The sequence below is a fragment of the Falco naumanni genome, chromosome 2, assembly GCF_017639655.2.
Source record: "Falco naumanni isolate bFalNau1 chromosome 2, bFalNau1.pat, whole genome shotgun sequence".
NCBI classification, from domain to species: Eukaryota; Metazoa; Chordata; class Aves; order Falconiformes; family Falconidae; genus Falco; species Falco naumanni.
In genome coordinates, this window is record NC_054055.1 from 20,206,896 (window position 1) to 20,220,413 (window position 13,518).

At 35.3% G+C, this 13,518-nt stretch overlaps 1 protein-coding gene across 2 annotated transcripts in view; it reads left to right on the top strand.

Annotated features, from left to right (window-relative positions):
• The window catches only part of RDX (radixin), a 41,415-nt gene that overhangs the window by 19,565 nt on the left and 8,332 nt on the right, over window positions 1–13,518 (top strand). For both annotated transcript variants that reach the window (XM_040583530.1, XM_040583532.1), the window contains exons 4-9: window positions 3,782–3,877; window positions 6,046–6,320; window positions 10,199–10,282; window positions 10,758–10,904; window positions 12,365–12,461; window positions 13,107–13,270. In XM_040583530.1, coding sequence (XP_040439464.1) covers window positions 3,782–3,877; window positions 6,046–6,320; window positions 10,199–10,282; window positions 10,758–10,904; window positions 12,365–12,461; window positions 13,107–13,270 — 863 coding nt within the window. The remainder of the gene's footprint in view (window positions 1–3,781; window positions 3,878–6,045; window positions 6,321–10,198; window positions 10,283–10,757; window positions 10,905–12,364; window positions 12,462–13,106; window positions 13,271–13,518) is intronic.

Here is a 13,518-nt window from a genome sequence, read left to right on the forward strand (position 1 = left end):
GCTTTTGCCAACCTTTGCTATCATCTGCCATGCAGTATTGGGTGGGGTGACATTCTGCTGTGTAACCTCTTGTGCCCAGGTAATCGGGTTCTTGGACATTCACAAACGGGGAACAAAGATACAGGTCAGAACGCTTTTTCATGCTCTCTTCAGCTTTGTTCCTCAGTTCACTGTGTCGCGTTTGACCGATCTCACCAGCTCTTGCAATCAGCTTCTGCAAGTTTAAATTGAAGAATTGTTAGGTCATGCAAAATCAACCAGCATAGTTGTGTGCGAAGGATTTTGAGCATGATGTTAGAATCATTATATGAGTTTGATAGAGTAATGTCAAGAGCTGAACTGTATTGCAAAATCAGCGTTAAATTTTTGGACAAAAATTATGCTGTTCCTCTGTAGAAAGAGGATTGAATAGCACTGTTATTGAGGGGATTTGTCTTCAAAGTTTATGCAGAAATGGTGGACGTGACAGCAGACTTCTTGATTATTGCTCTCAGAAAATAACCTCTCTGTGAATTTAGCTGTTGTCTAGTGTTCCCCTATGGTTTTGGTGAACAACTTGTCCTTTTTTTCTGTCAGTGGTTCTTTCAAGCTTTTAATTGGTGTTTTCTGGAGTTGTTGATTTGTTTCCCATTCCGTAAGTATATTTTCATCATCTTCATCTGCTAGCAGACATGAATTCAGGATATGACATCTATGGCGTTCCCTTTTGCTGTTGTGAAAGTCGGTAAAGTTCTTACTAATTGCATAAACCCTTTTTTTTAATTACTCGTATTTCAGAAGTTGTCTTAACATACTTATCATTAGTCCTTCTGTCTATCCTGTCAGTGGTTAGAATAGGCAAGAGGAGATCTGTCCTCTTTTAGTCAACCAATTTAGCACCTCTAACTTTCCTAGGAGAGGAAGAACCCTGAGGTATGTTTCCACACACGGCTGGTAACGGTGGGGGTTGTTTTGTTTTGTTTTCAATAAGATGTTAGCACTGAGCATCAGTGCCTCTGGTTTACTGTAGTTGCCGTTCAGAAAGAATGAGAAGGTTGTCTCCTATTTCGGGTTGTACTCCACTGTCCTTTCCAGGTATCTCAGAAGCCTCCCTTATGATCTTCAGAAGCTGACTCAATGAAATTCTTGCTAGGTTGTCTTTGTGTGTCTGTTGTAATTTGCCAAAACATGTCTATTTCTCTAGTTGCTTTTCTTCTCCAAGAAGTTTTTATTGACTTATATAGTCAAATTGTAGGATGTGATGGTGGATAAATCTGGTTTACAAATGCAATGAAGACTTGCCTTAAGCCACTTAATGAAGAGTCAGAATCAAACTCATAAGTTTCTCATTCTGTACTTAACTTTTCATGTCATGCTACTGCAGCACATAAGTGCTTATATTATCTTGGTATAAAGTTGCAGAGAATTTGTTTCTCTTTCCTTTGAGCTGAGAGGCGGTGATAGATTATACTCTTTCCTTATCTGTGGAGTCTGAAGTAAAAAAGGCTAATGTATAAGCTGGTTTTAGTGTTGATTTGCAAGCATGTGTAACTGCATTGCAGTAGACAAGTTGTCTGTATTAAATGTGCAGTGTGCTTCTCAGTGGAAGGGCTGTAGTTAGCAGGTGAGAGCAAAATGTTTTGACGTGAGCATAAGCACTTGTCTCCTTGTGCCTTATGGGCAGAGTTGTTGAGCATCTGCAGTTCTTACTACTTTTGCATCTTGGAGAGCTGATGAGGTACAAAGGCTCAGCTTGGACAGCTGCAAAGTAAAGAGCATTCTCAATCATCTGATAAAGCCATAAGTAGTTTGATCAGCATTGTATGGATTGTGCCAAAAGTAGTAGCAGGTCTGAAGTTTCTGTGTTGGGACACCAAATTCAATGTTACTCAGGTCTATACTATAACATAAACTTGTTTTGAACATTTCTGATGTTCTAAGGTAAATGATGTAGGAATTCTAGAGAAGATAACTGAGCTCACTAAAGGAATCGGGTTAGATCAATGAACATTCTTCATTCTGTGCTTTGGAGCTGGAAAGGTGAAAGGGTAGAGGAAGAAAAAAAGGTGCACTCTTGAATGATTGTTAAATAATAATACAAATGCAAGGCAACAGAAGTAAGTTTGCACAGCTATCTTGTGACATTTTCTAATTTTCAAAATCTTAATTTTGCAACCCGATAGTACTACTTTAAAATGGAGGAGGATCTATGTGTAAAATTCTATTTACTTCACATGCATCTGAATGCTTCCATAAAACAGCCTTCAGTAAACCAGCTTGCCAGCATGGTCCAACCTGAGAACATATGTAAGTACTCCCATACTGGATCTTTTGGAGCCAGAGTTTAGTTATTTAATAATCTTTGCTGGACCTTTCTGATTGATTGCTTATTGAATGAACGTGTACTTTTACTATGCAAAAGGCTTGTAAGGTAGTTCCAAAGCTTCATTAATACTCTGTGTAGTAAAAGTGCTTCTTTTTGTTTGCTTTCAACCTGCTATTGAATGATTTCTGTTGATTCTCTTAAGTCTTAAATTATGAGGAAATAATGACTTTTATTCTCCATTTTTCTTCTACATGCCATGCAGGTTTTATAGACCTGTATTGTATTTTTTCCTTTCTTCATTTCTCTGTCAGTAGCCTTAGTTCTCATCTCATCATGCAGAAAATGTTCCATGTCAATGATCATTCTTTTCAACATTTCTGAAACGTTTTCAGTGCTGCAGCATCCCCTTTTAAGTTGATGTGACCAGTCCATATGTAGTATCAGAGATTTGGGAATAGAATCATAGAATCATTTAGATTAGAAAAGACCCTTGAGATCATCAAGTCCAACAATTAACCCAGGACTGCCAAGTCCATCACTAAACCATGTCCCTAAGCATCGCATCTATGTGTTTAAATTTTAAACATCTCCAAGGAATGCCATAGACATGTATGGTAATATAACAGCTTTGTTGCTTTTTTCCTTTATAAAAAAAGCTTTGCATAATTAAAATTGTTGTCTTTTACATACAGTATTTTGTTTTTATTAAATACCATCTTTTATTGAGGTTCATCTTCCTTTTTACTGCTCATACACAGATCTTTATGGAAAGTTTTCTACAGCAGATTTTGTCATGTCAGTTTCATTCTTTTTTTTGCAGATTACATATGAAGTCCTGGAGGACTTCCCTAGTGGTTACTCTACAAGTATGTTGTGAAAAGAGTTTGTTTATTTTTTTTTCGCTCCAACTAGTATGTCCATAAGAAGACCTTCCCTCTATTCAGGGAAAATTTTGTTTCTTTAGTAGCCTTTGGTGATAGACTGATCAGAAATCTCACAGGAAATCCACGTATGATTTATCAGCCAAATCATCCTTATTCCTTTTATCATTAACTCTTCTAAGATCTCAGAAATACTTTGAGAAAGCAATTCATCCTCATTACCTCATACTTGTCCACAAGTATTATCTGTTATTACTGTTTCACCAGTTGTCGTCTGTTGAGGTGGACTTGTCTGTAGGTCTGCAGATGACTTCCCATATGTGCTGTCAAATATCAGAGTCCTGTTTACTACGTTGTGTTCCTCAGGTGCTGAGTTTGATGTATGCAGTAAGCTGCACACTCCAGTTGGTAGTTTGGCAACACTGTGTTCGAGTTTTAGAGCTCTGAGGTGAATGCTTCCCTGAACTTGATATTTTGCTACTATTTTCATTTTTTTTGTTCTTGTAAAACCTGATTACATTTCAATTTGAGATGGTTTCTGTAGCTTAGTTACCATTAACAAAGTGCTGATGGTTATGGATCATTTTATCTTCAGGTGGTGAAAACTGTTGGTCTACGTGAGGTCTGGTTTTTTGGGCTACAGTATGTGGACAGCAAAGGCTACTCAACTTGGCTGAAGCTAAATAAAAAGGTAACAATTCCCTAATATTTAGGCAAGTCTACGGTTTGAGATATACTTTTATAAGGCTTGCTGCTTTAATGTTGTAGGTGAGATGTAGCTGACTTCAAATTTAGTTGACAAGTTGCTTTTTATTTGCTTTAAATGACAAAATACATTAAGTTTGGTTAGTTATACAAGAATATGCAAAGCTGTATCAACATTTAATTTGAGAAGGAGATACCATTTCCTGTATTTCCAGTACCATGGTGATACATGCATGAGGAAAACTTAAATTCATATGATAGTCCTGTTTTCATGTAGTAAAATATAATAGAATGTTTTACACTGGGGGACGGGTGTGTGTGAAGTATTTGAGCTTTGGGAATTTGCATGAATACAGCTATAGATCTTTAAACGAGGCACCAATAATAGGCTCCTAAAGTTCTATTTAGGTACCTATCTAATAAGTAGATTGTAGGATAATTTATGTTTTGTTTTTTCCCATCAGCTCTGAGCACCTTGTATCTCTCAGCTTTTGGCAACCAGGCCATTTGACTTGGAATTCTATTTATGAATTTGAATGGTCACTTTTCATTTTAAAATTGGCTGTCATGTTATTAATGGAACTATATAGAATAAAGAGACTTTTTAGTTCAACTTTATCAAGAGTACCTTTTTTGTCTTCAGTATATTGGGGGTAAATTGAGAGGTTTTTAGGAGCAAGTCCCACTGCCTGCATTTATATAATCTTTCCTTCTCCTCTGTGGTAAATCCAGCAAGTTAAACCTGCTAACCACCAAAGCTGTCTCCTAGAATTTCATGTGTGTCTTGTTTCATATGCAATATACATTGTAGTGCTACAGATATTTTGTTAGCCCTAATGGCTTGCCTCCAGTGGTTGGAGACTTACAGGATTTAGCACATCACTTATGAAAAATACAGAAGACATTGCTCTATGAAAGCCTTTAGCAACTTAAGTTGCTGGTGCAGTTCAGGAGCAACAAGAGTGTGCTGATTTCTTTAGTTTTGACTAAGGCAAGTTTTTTGGTTTTTTTTAAAAAGCTTGTAACATTTCATTAAGTGCATCATAAACTGGCTCTAACTTGTAAATATTTGTGGTAAATACAGGTAAGATCCGATAAATCACAGAATAGATGTGGAAATAAGGTTTTATTATGGCAACAGCACAACTAATTGTTCATTGGTGAGATTAAATTGAATGCTGTGTATGTAAATCAGAGGCAGATGGACAATAATGAAAAGCAAGCAAAACTTAAAATTGACATATGAAGTGTTGAATATAATACTTATGCTGCCTTATTTATGTGTTTAAATGGCTGCATTATATTTACAATTTTTGCTGTTTCCTATGAGTCAAGCAAACGGATCATTTCATGCATAGTGAAGAAGTTCTAGAGGGACTACTAAGTGCGCATTAAATGTGTAATAAAGTGCTTGAGGAATTGGAATTTATGAGATTTACTATGAATGTACTTTTAAATAATCATTTTATTTGATGTTAAATTTAGTTTCATTGTGAATGTTTTTGCTTTAGTCATAATCAGGGCTGAAAGCTAAGCTAATTCCAAATGAAATGGAAAATTCTACATAAAAATGAGGTTTTGTTGAAATTTGAAGTAGACATTTACTTAAGATGACCACATCAGATTTCTTCACAGAAATCATGATTATAAGGCTTATGCATTCTAGGAAAAAAATGTGATTAATGCAGGTATGATTTTTGCATAGGAACAGAGCACATGTATTTAGTTCAATAGTTCAAAGACTTTTAAAAGAATTCACTTTACACTTAATGTACTGTAGTTCCTGCTAAAGAAACCTTGTTAGACTCCAGTTTGTTACTTCCTGCAGTTCATCCTTGGATATAGTTTTGATTTAAAAAATTGTGTTACAACTTCTTTTTTTTCCCAGATCTTTACTGTGATAAATACAATCACATAAGCCCACAAAAAACCTCTTAAACCAGCCTTTGAGTAATATTTAAAAATTGTCTGATTTATCCAAATTGGTGTACTTGATTCAGTGCCACATGAGCATTTAGTGAGTTCCACTGTGGGCTTGTCAGGAAGCATTGGATTTCAGAGTAGAGGAGCTAAAGAGTTCATTACTACTGAGTTAATTATATATTAATATACCATTTAGTGCTCTTTTTATTTTTCTTTATTCCTCTCTATCAGGTAACACAGCAAGATGTAAGGAAAGAAAACCCTTTGCAGTTTAAATTCAGGGCCAAGTTTTTTCCAGAGGATGTATCTGAAGAGTTAATTCAGGAAATAACTCAGAGACTTTTCTTCCTGCAAGTCAAAGAAGCGATCTTAAATGATGAAATATATTGCCCACCAGAAACCGCAGTTCTTCTGGCTTCTTATGCTGTCCAGTCCAAGTATGGAGATTACAGTAAGGAGATACATAAACTAGGCTACCTAGCGAATGACAGACTTCTCCCTCAGCGGTGAGTGAAACAGTTTTTGCATCTTCTGCTTATATAAACTTGATTACAGCACATTTTTTGGTAATTTAAATATTAAGTGATGATGTGCATTTAATGGTAGCTTCCGTAAGAGTGCATGTCTTGCTAGTAGAATTTAGAGATCCTAATTTAGACTCTTAAATAACAAAGAAGCATCTCAACCATGTGGTTCTTGAGACCTGTTTCCTGTCCCATCCACAACCACCTGCATGGATATTTAGTTGAAGAAATTTTCAAATCAGTACAAAATTATCTAATGTTCCTGGAGGCTTGCTTCTGCTAAATTACAATAAAAATAATCTAATATAGAAGTCAATAAGATTCATTCGATACTCCTTTTCTTCAGTTCTTGATGGTTTTGTACATTAAATTATAATAATTTCCTGAAAATAATTATAAAGTGCATTGCAAATAAAATATATTGCATAAAAATGCTAGCCTGGACAGAGAAGTTAGAAACTAAATTGTTGCCACTGTTGTTGAGTATAAACTCATTTTGTGTCAGCTGATTATCTAGTTGGTTAGGAAAAGTAAGCACTGAGATTACAGTTCTGTTTCTTTATGCAACTGAAACCATGCTCCTGGTGTGTTTTGGCAGCAAGAGAAGTATTGCAACAAAAATGTATAGAGTTAGACAATTCTTTTATGTGTGTAGATGAATCCATAGTGATGTATTGTGGACAAATGTGTGATTAATAAATGCATAACATTAATGCATCTTCAAAGAAATGAGAGCCATGGAATAATTTGAGGTTTCTTTAAAAAATCATATGCTTTGTCTTCTTGGTTTGAAAACTAAAAGTGGAAACTCAATCATTAGTTGTAACTAAGCTTGAGAATTTTCTAGCAAGCAAAAAAGCCTTTTGAAGGATTGTGGTAAAGTACTGAAAAAAGTATTTCTGAAAATGCTTGAGATTTTAAAAAATCCTGGCTAAGAATTTGTTTTTGGCTGTGTACTGCCTTCTTGTGACGGTGAAGTCTATACCACTTTCGAGAAAAGTACTCTTTGTTAGGAAAGCAGGGAGATGCAGAACCAGTAAAACTGTCATTACTGAATATGTTAGTTCACAAATCTTGGGTTTTGCTCAGTTATGATGACAACCTGTCAACACTGGAGTACTTGTGTACAACACAAATTCAAATACTTAAGATGCTCCTTTTCAGTAGACAAATGTTCAGATGATCTCCGAGCATATGCTTTCAACCAGTCGTGTGCCAGTCTGTACTGAGTGAGCATGTTGCTTTTGTATTCATTCTAACACAACTATTCATGTTTTGTGTCCTGTTACCATGAGATTTCCAGAAAACCAGCAAATGCATCATAAAAATACTTCAGAACAATATTATGTCAAAAATACTTGTTTCCCAAAGTAGACTAGCTTTCAAAATTTTACTGAAAAGGGTGAGAAGATTTGCAGTTCCCATTAATTGTAGAGTCATAATGTTCACTTGTCAAACTACTCCGTATTTCTTGGCTCAAAACTGAGCTGGGTAGCACAAGGCATCAAGTCCTTGCTGAGTTACTCTGTTGCAATAGTCCTGGCATATCTGCTAGTGATGTTTCATCAATAGCATGTGAAGAGGGGATGGAGGGAACCAAATGACAAGGTGGCTATTGCCAAAGATACTGCCAGCTTTGAGGATATCATAGGAACACAGAATCATTTGAGGTTGGAAGGGGAGCTCTGAAGATCATCTAGTCCAGTCCGCCTCCTCAAAGTTAGTCACCTGGAGAGGTGATCGATGCTCCATACGGTTAGTGTTTAAGAGGCGTTTGGACAGTGCCCTTAATAATATGCTTTAACTTTGGGTCAGCCCTGAATTGGTCAGGCAGTTGGACTAGATAATCAGTGTAGGTCCCTTCCAACTGAAATAGTCTATTCTAATTACAGCAGGTTGTTCAAGGCCTTTTCCAGTTGGGTTTTGAATATTTCCAAGGATGCTGCTGCCTCTCTGGGCAACCTGTTCTAGTGTTTGACCACCTTCGCAGTAAAAAAATAAAACACTGTGTGCATGTGTATTTCACCTGTAGGCATTGTCTTGTGTCTTTCAACTCAAACTCAATTCTAAAAGAGGAAAGTGCATAGAATTTCTGTAGAAGTAGATACTTTCTTGGAAATTTTGGAAATTTCCATTTGGAAAGCTCAAGTCACCATGAGGGTGAGTGAGTAGCTGGCACAGGTTGCCTGGAGAGCTTGTGGAGTCTCCCTCCTTAGAGATATCCAAAAGCTGTATAGACATGGTCCTGGGCAACTGGCTGTGCGTGACTCTGCTTGAGCAGAGGGGTGGACAAGGTGGACAGAGGTCACTTCCAACCTCAACCATTCTGTGATTCTGTGAAGAAGAGCTTGGGAGCAGGGCTTTTATTTTCAGGTGGGCACTTGTGTGGCATAGTGCTGGGATAGTGTACTTTGCAATATCCTGTTTTGTCCCTTTTTTTTTTTTGTTAACTTTATGCTATACCACTGTGAAAGCTTTTGAACATTTTGTGAATGTCTGCTGGAGGAGTAGAAGAAATAATGGTGGAAAGCAGCTCATAGTGTAGATACCACAATGTAAAAATCAGGCCTCATTTAATTACAGAATTTCTTTAATAAATTAACATTGTCCTAGAAGACTTGGAATTAATTTTTTTATGTAATAAAACTTGTAAAAGATTGCCAGGATGCTTTTTGGTTATTACAGACAGAGCAAGTTGTTCTTTGTGTATTCTGTAACAGGCTTCCGTAGGTATTACATTTAGGGCTTATACTTACATGCAAGGCTAAAGATGAGAAAAGAAACAAAAGGTATGTCCTGTCATTGCATGTTCTTGTGTCATTTATCTGTGAACATGTAAACTTGGTGCAGGTACAAAACCTAAAACGCCTGCCTCAGTTTTGAGGAGGAGAGCCTTGACAGGCATGCACACTAGGCAAATCAAAATGTGATAATGGCTACCAGTGAAAAGTGCACTTCACTAGATATGGGGCAAAGTAGGAAATAGAGTGGCAGAAAGATGCTATAACAGATGAAATAATGCATTAGTTAGTATCTTCTGCATCACTTAGTCTATTCCTTATTGTACTTTGCTAAAAAGTGCAGGGAGAAGTAGTAAATCCTTACTTTCATGAGTAAAGAAAAAGGAAGGAAAACAACTGTTCTGACTTTTAGAATAGGATTATCTTGTAGTCTTTCTTTTTTTTTAAATTGTCATTTAAAACAGTTTTTCTAGGAATGCTTGAAATGCTAGGTGCATGGAATAAAAGCATAATAAAGTTGTCATATGCATTTGATTTCTTACTGTAGTACTACATTGAAAGTTCTAGTCAGTCAAAATACAATTCCATCATTGCAGCCTGCTGAATGTAAACTTCAAATAGTTTTCTGAAACTGCTTCGCTATTGATTTTATTTATTAAAAGTGAATCCAAACTGTAAACTCAACAAACTAGTCTGCTAACTTGTCTTGATATGTTACTTTATCTTTCAAGCTTGAATGTATCTATGCATACCTAGAGATTAATATGCACCATTGTCTTATAAGGATTTTATAGGCCTGCATTTTCAGGTGTTCCAAACATACTAGATTTCATGACTTTACTGAGAGTTGAGATACACCATGGTATGACTTCTACATTACAAAGAGTTCAGAATACCATGAAAAAAGAAGTGATTTCACACAATTGTAAGAGTGTATTTGTTGATATTCAAAGTTTCTGTGTTTGTCTGGGTTAAAAAGATGAGCAGCATATAGGAAGACATGTTCAAGTTTATTCCATTAAAGCATGTGTTATGCTGCATAACCAAACTTCTTTTTGTAACTTTAAGATACTAAATTAGTTGTCATTGTCATTTAATAGCAACAACTTCTATTCACAGGGTGTTAGAACAGCACAAACTGACAAAAGAACAGTGGGAAGAAAGGATACAAAACTGGCATGAAGAGCACAGAGGAATGTTAAGGTAATTATGTAAAAAATGTTCCAAGACCTTTAAGGGTTTTTATTATTATTAGGATGTATTTGGGGAGGTGGCATATTTTATTTGGCAACTGCTTGCTTTTACTTTGACTGGGGTAGGCGGTTATCAAAAACTTCCATGAAAGCTTCAGTGAGGTTTGAGATTCCAGTTAGGTTATTGGCTTGCTTACATGATTTCTGGTAAGGTTGTCAAGTGCCTTTGACCACAGTTGTCTGCCTTTAAAACATATTTAGTATTTCCTTTGCTCACAAGGTGAAAAGACAAAGTGTGATGATTGGACTGTACTTTGGTATTACACTGTAGAGCTCTGTAAGTATCTTGAGTCAATGTACGTGTGAATTTCAAAGAGAGATGTAATTACAAACCAAATTTTACACTAGTTATTCTGCAGTTCCCTTATTCCTGCAATGTACTTTTGATTTTTCTACACTATGCCATTTTTTTCTTCTTTCATCAGGGAAGATTCTATGATGGAATACCTTAAGATAGCACAAGACTTGGAAATGTATGGAGTCAACTATTTTGAAATAAAGAATAAAAAAGGAACTGAATTGTGGCTAGGAGTTGATGCTTTGGGTCTGAATATTTATGAGCATGATGATAAGTAAGTGGCTAATACTAATTTTGCAGTTCTGTCCTAGGAGGTTCTATCTGAGATTACAGAAAAACCATCCTATTGTGTGTTAAATAACATCTAGCAAAACAGGTTCTCAAAGACCTTCTAATCTATGTAAAAAATACAAAAAGAGAGATAGATGTTAACTGCCAGAGTATTTGAATCTTGAACATTAAATACAGATACAAAAGAAGAGAAAGGAAGAGCAGTTCTGTGTAAACTTAATTTTATGTTGCTTAATATGGCTATATGGTAGCTAGACCATCTTTATATGGCTTCTTTCTGTACTTTTCCTTCCCTCAAGACTTTCTTTTCAGTCACGATGAAAAGGCCATTGAGAAGCTGAGCAACATATTTAATGAGAGACATTTTGTAAAAGCAGTAAATAGTTATAGCTGTTAGAGCATGAAAACCTATGAGGTGAAAGCTTTTAGACATCAAAGAAAATAGATTAATCTTGTGTCCTGATAAAGAGATCAAACATTCTGTGCTACTTGAAGAGAGGTAAAGGTGAAATGTACAAAATCTGAAGAATCTGAGAACAGAACAACAAACTTATTCTTTTGTTTCTTTCCAAACACTTGTTAATAACATCTGATATCAACAGTCCTTTCACAGTGATTTGAAGTTAAAACATGATATGTCAAAACCCAGATAACACCTGTCAACTGAACTGAAACTTAATGGTCTTCAATGTATATATACTCTGTAACAAAATTCTCTAAGCCTTAATTGCCATTAGATGGCAATATAACTCCTGAAAAAAGGAAATATTCAGAAAGCATTCAGATCAGATGAACAGTCAACCAATTTTAGTATTCTTTAACTCCTGATAGTTAGCAATTAAATACTTAAAATTTTCCTAATGCTTGCAATTAAGATAATATGAATTGAAAAAACTTTCTGTGCTCATAGAGAGAAATATTTACAGTTATGCAGTTGTTGTGTAACACTGTAATAGTTTCTGAACTGAATTTATTTTATTTGAGATGCAGGGGAAACAAATTTAGCTTGAACTTTAGGAATGTAATAACACATATCTTGCATCTGAGTTTAAATAAAGTACAACATTGCTGAAGGCTAATTTAATTTAGTCTTTGAAATGTAACTTTTCTCAAATTTAAATATTCTTTTAATTGAAAATAGAATTATCAATAGCTTATAAAGAATCAGTACATGATTATGATGTTTTGCATCTATTAAATGGTAGTAAAATAAGTCACAAATAAAAGTTTCTTCTGTTACAGTGCCATGTAGTTTATATTCGTTTGATGGAATAATGTGTAAAAACAACAAGAAAAAAGTCTAGCAAAATATGCTTGAATGGTTGTTAAGTTTTGTAAATGTAACTGAGGGTGATAGCGAAAATGGTGCAGAGTTAAGATTTAGTAGATGTAAATAAAATGCATATCTTCAGTGCTTCTAATGAGAACTTTTTCTCTTTGAAGGCTGACACCCAAGATTGGTTTCCCTTGGAGTGAAATAAGAAACATCTCTTTTAATGACAAAAAATTTGTCATAAAGCCAATTGACAAAAAGGCCCCTGTAAGTAGTGTGTAGAATAGTATGCCTTTGTATATGAAAAGATTTAAGCCTGCAGAGACTTGCTCTGGTATTATGGCATGAGTATATTGTTTTGTGCCATTTATTATTCTAATTGGTAGAATAGTCAGAAAGCAAAAGGAAATTTCTATTTTCGAAGTATTGTCATGTCATGTTTATTTTCTCTCTTCATTCTGGTTGATACTTTTAAGATTGCTGCTTTTTTAAAAAATTTAAGTCAACTAATATTTCGTGTTGTGTTGAAAAGATGCTAAATTCTCTGGCCTCCCACCTATATTTTTCTTTTTTTTTTGTATTACAGGGGCACATTTCATGAGACTTTCTAGGTCAAAACTCTTCAGAAGTAAGAGTAGAGAACAGTCTCACTTTTTCGGAAGTGTAGCTAGTTTACAAAAAATAATTTTTATTTAACCTCCACAAGGAGGCATCCAGGTGTAATTTTGAATTTATCTTGCAAGTTCCTGACAGTAACTAGATGTATAGATTATGGTGTTGGATTGCTCAGAGGATGAATGTCAAAATACTTTTTAAGTTTAAATTTTAAAAATGCAAGCATGCAGTAATGGTTTGAATCTTGTCACAACTGTATTTTTAGATTAATGGATTTGCTGAAATTATTTTTGCTAGGATTTTGTTTTTTATGCACCTCGTCTGAGAATTAACAAGCGAATTTTGGCACTGTGTATGGGAAATCATGAATTGTACATGAGGAGGAGGAAACCTGATACAATTGAAGTGCAACAGATGAAGGCCCAAGCTAGAGAGGAGAAACATCAGAAACAATTGGAAAGGTAATTAACAAACTTCCGTGAAAGAGAAAAAAATTCTTCTACCCTTTTAAGAAAACTAAGTCATAGAATATCAGACATCTTGGCATTCTAGAAAAAAGAGCTGCTTTTCTTTCTGTAATATGTGAGCAGGCTTGTGGAGTGGCTTGGCTCACCTGTCTTAATAGAAAGCGGTATCGTTTTTGAGCTTTCAGCATAGTAATAGTAGCTGTACCCTTTCTCATGTTTTTGTGAAACGGGCTTAACTCTGT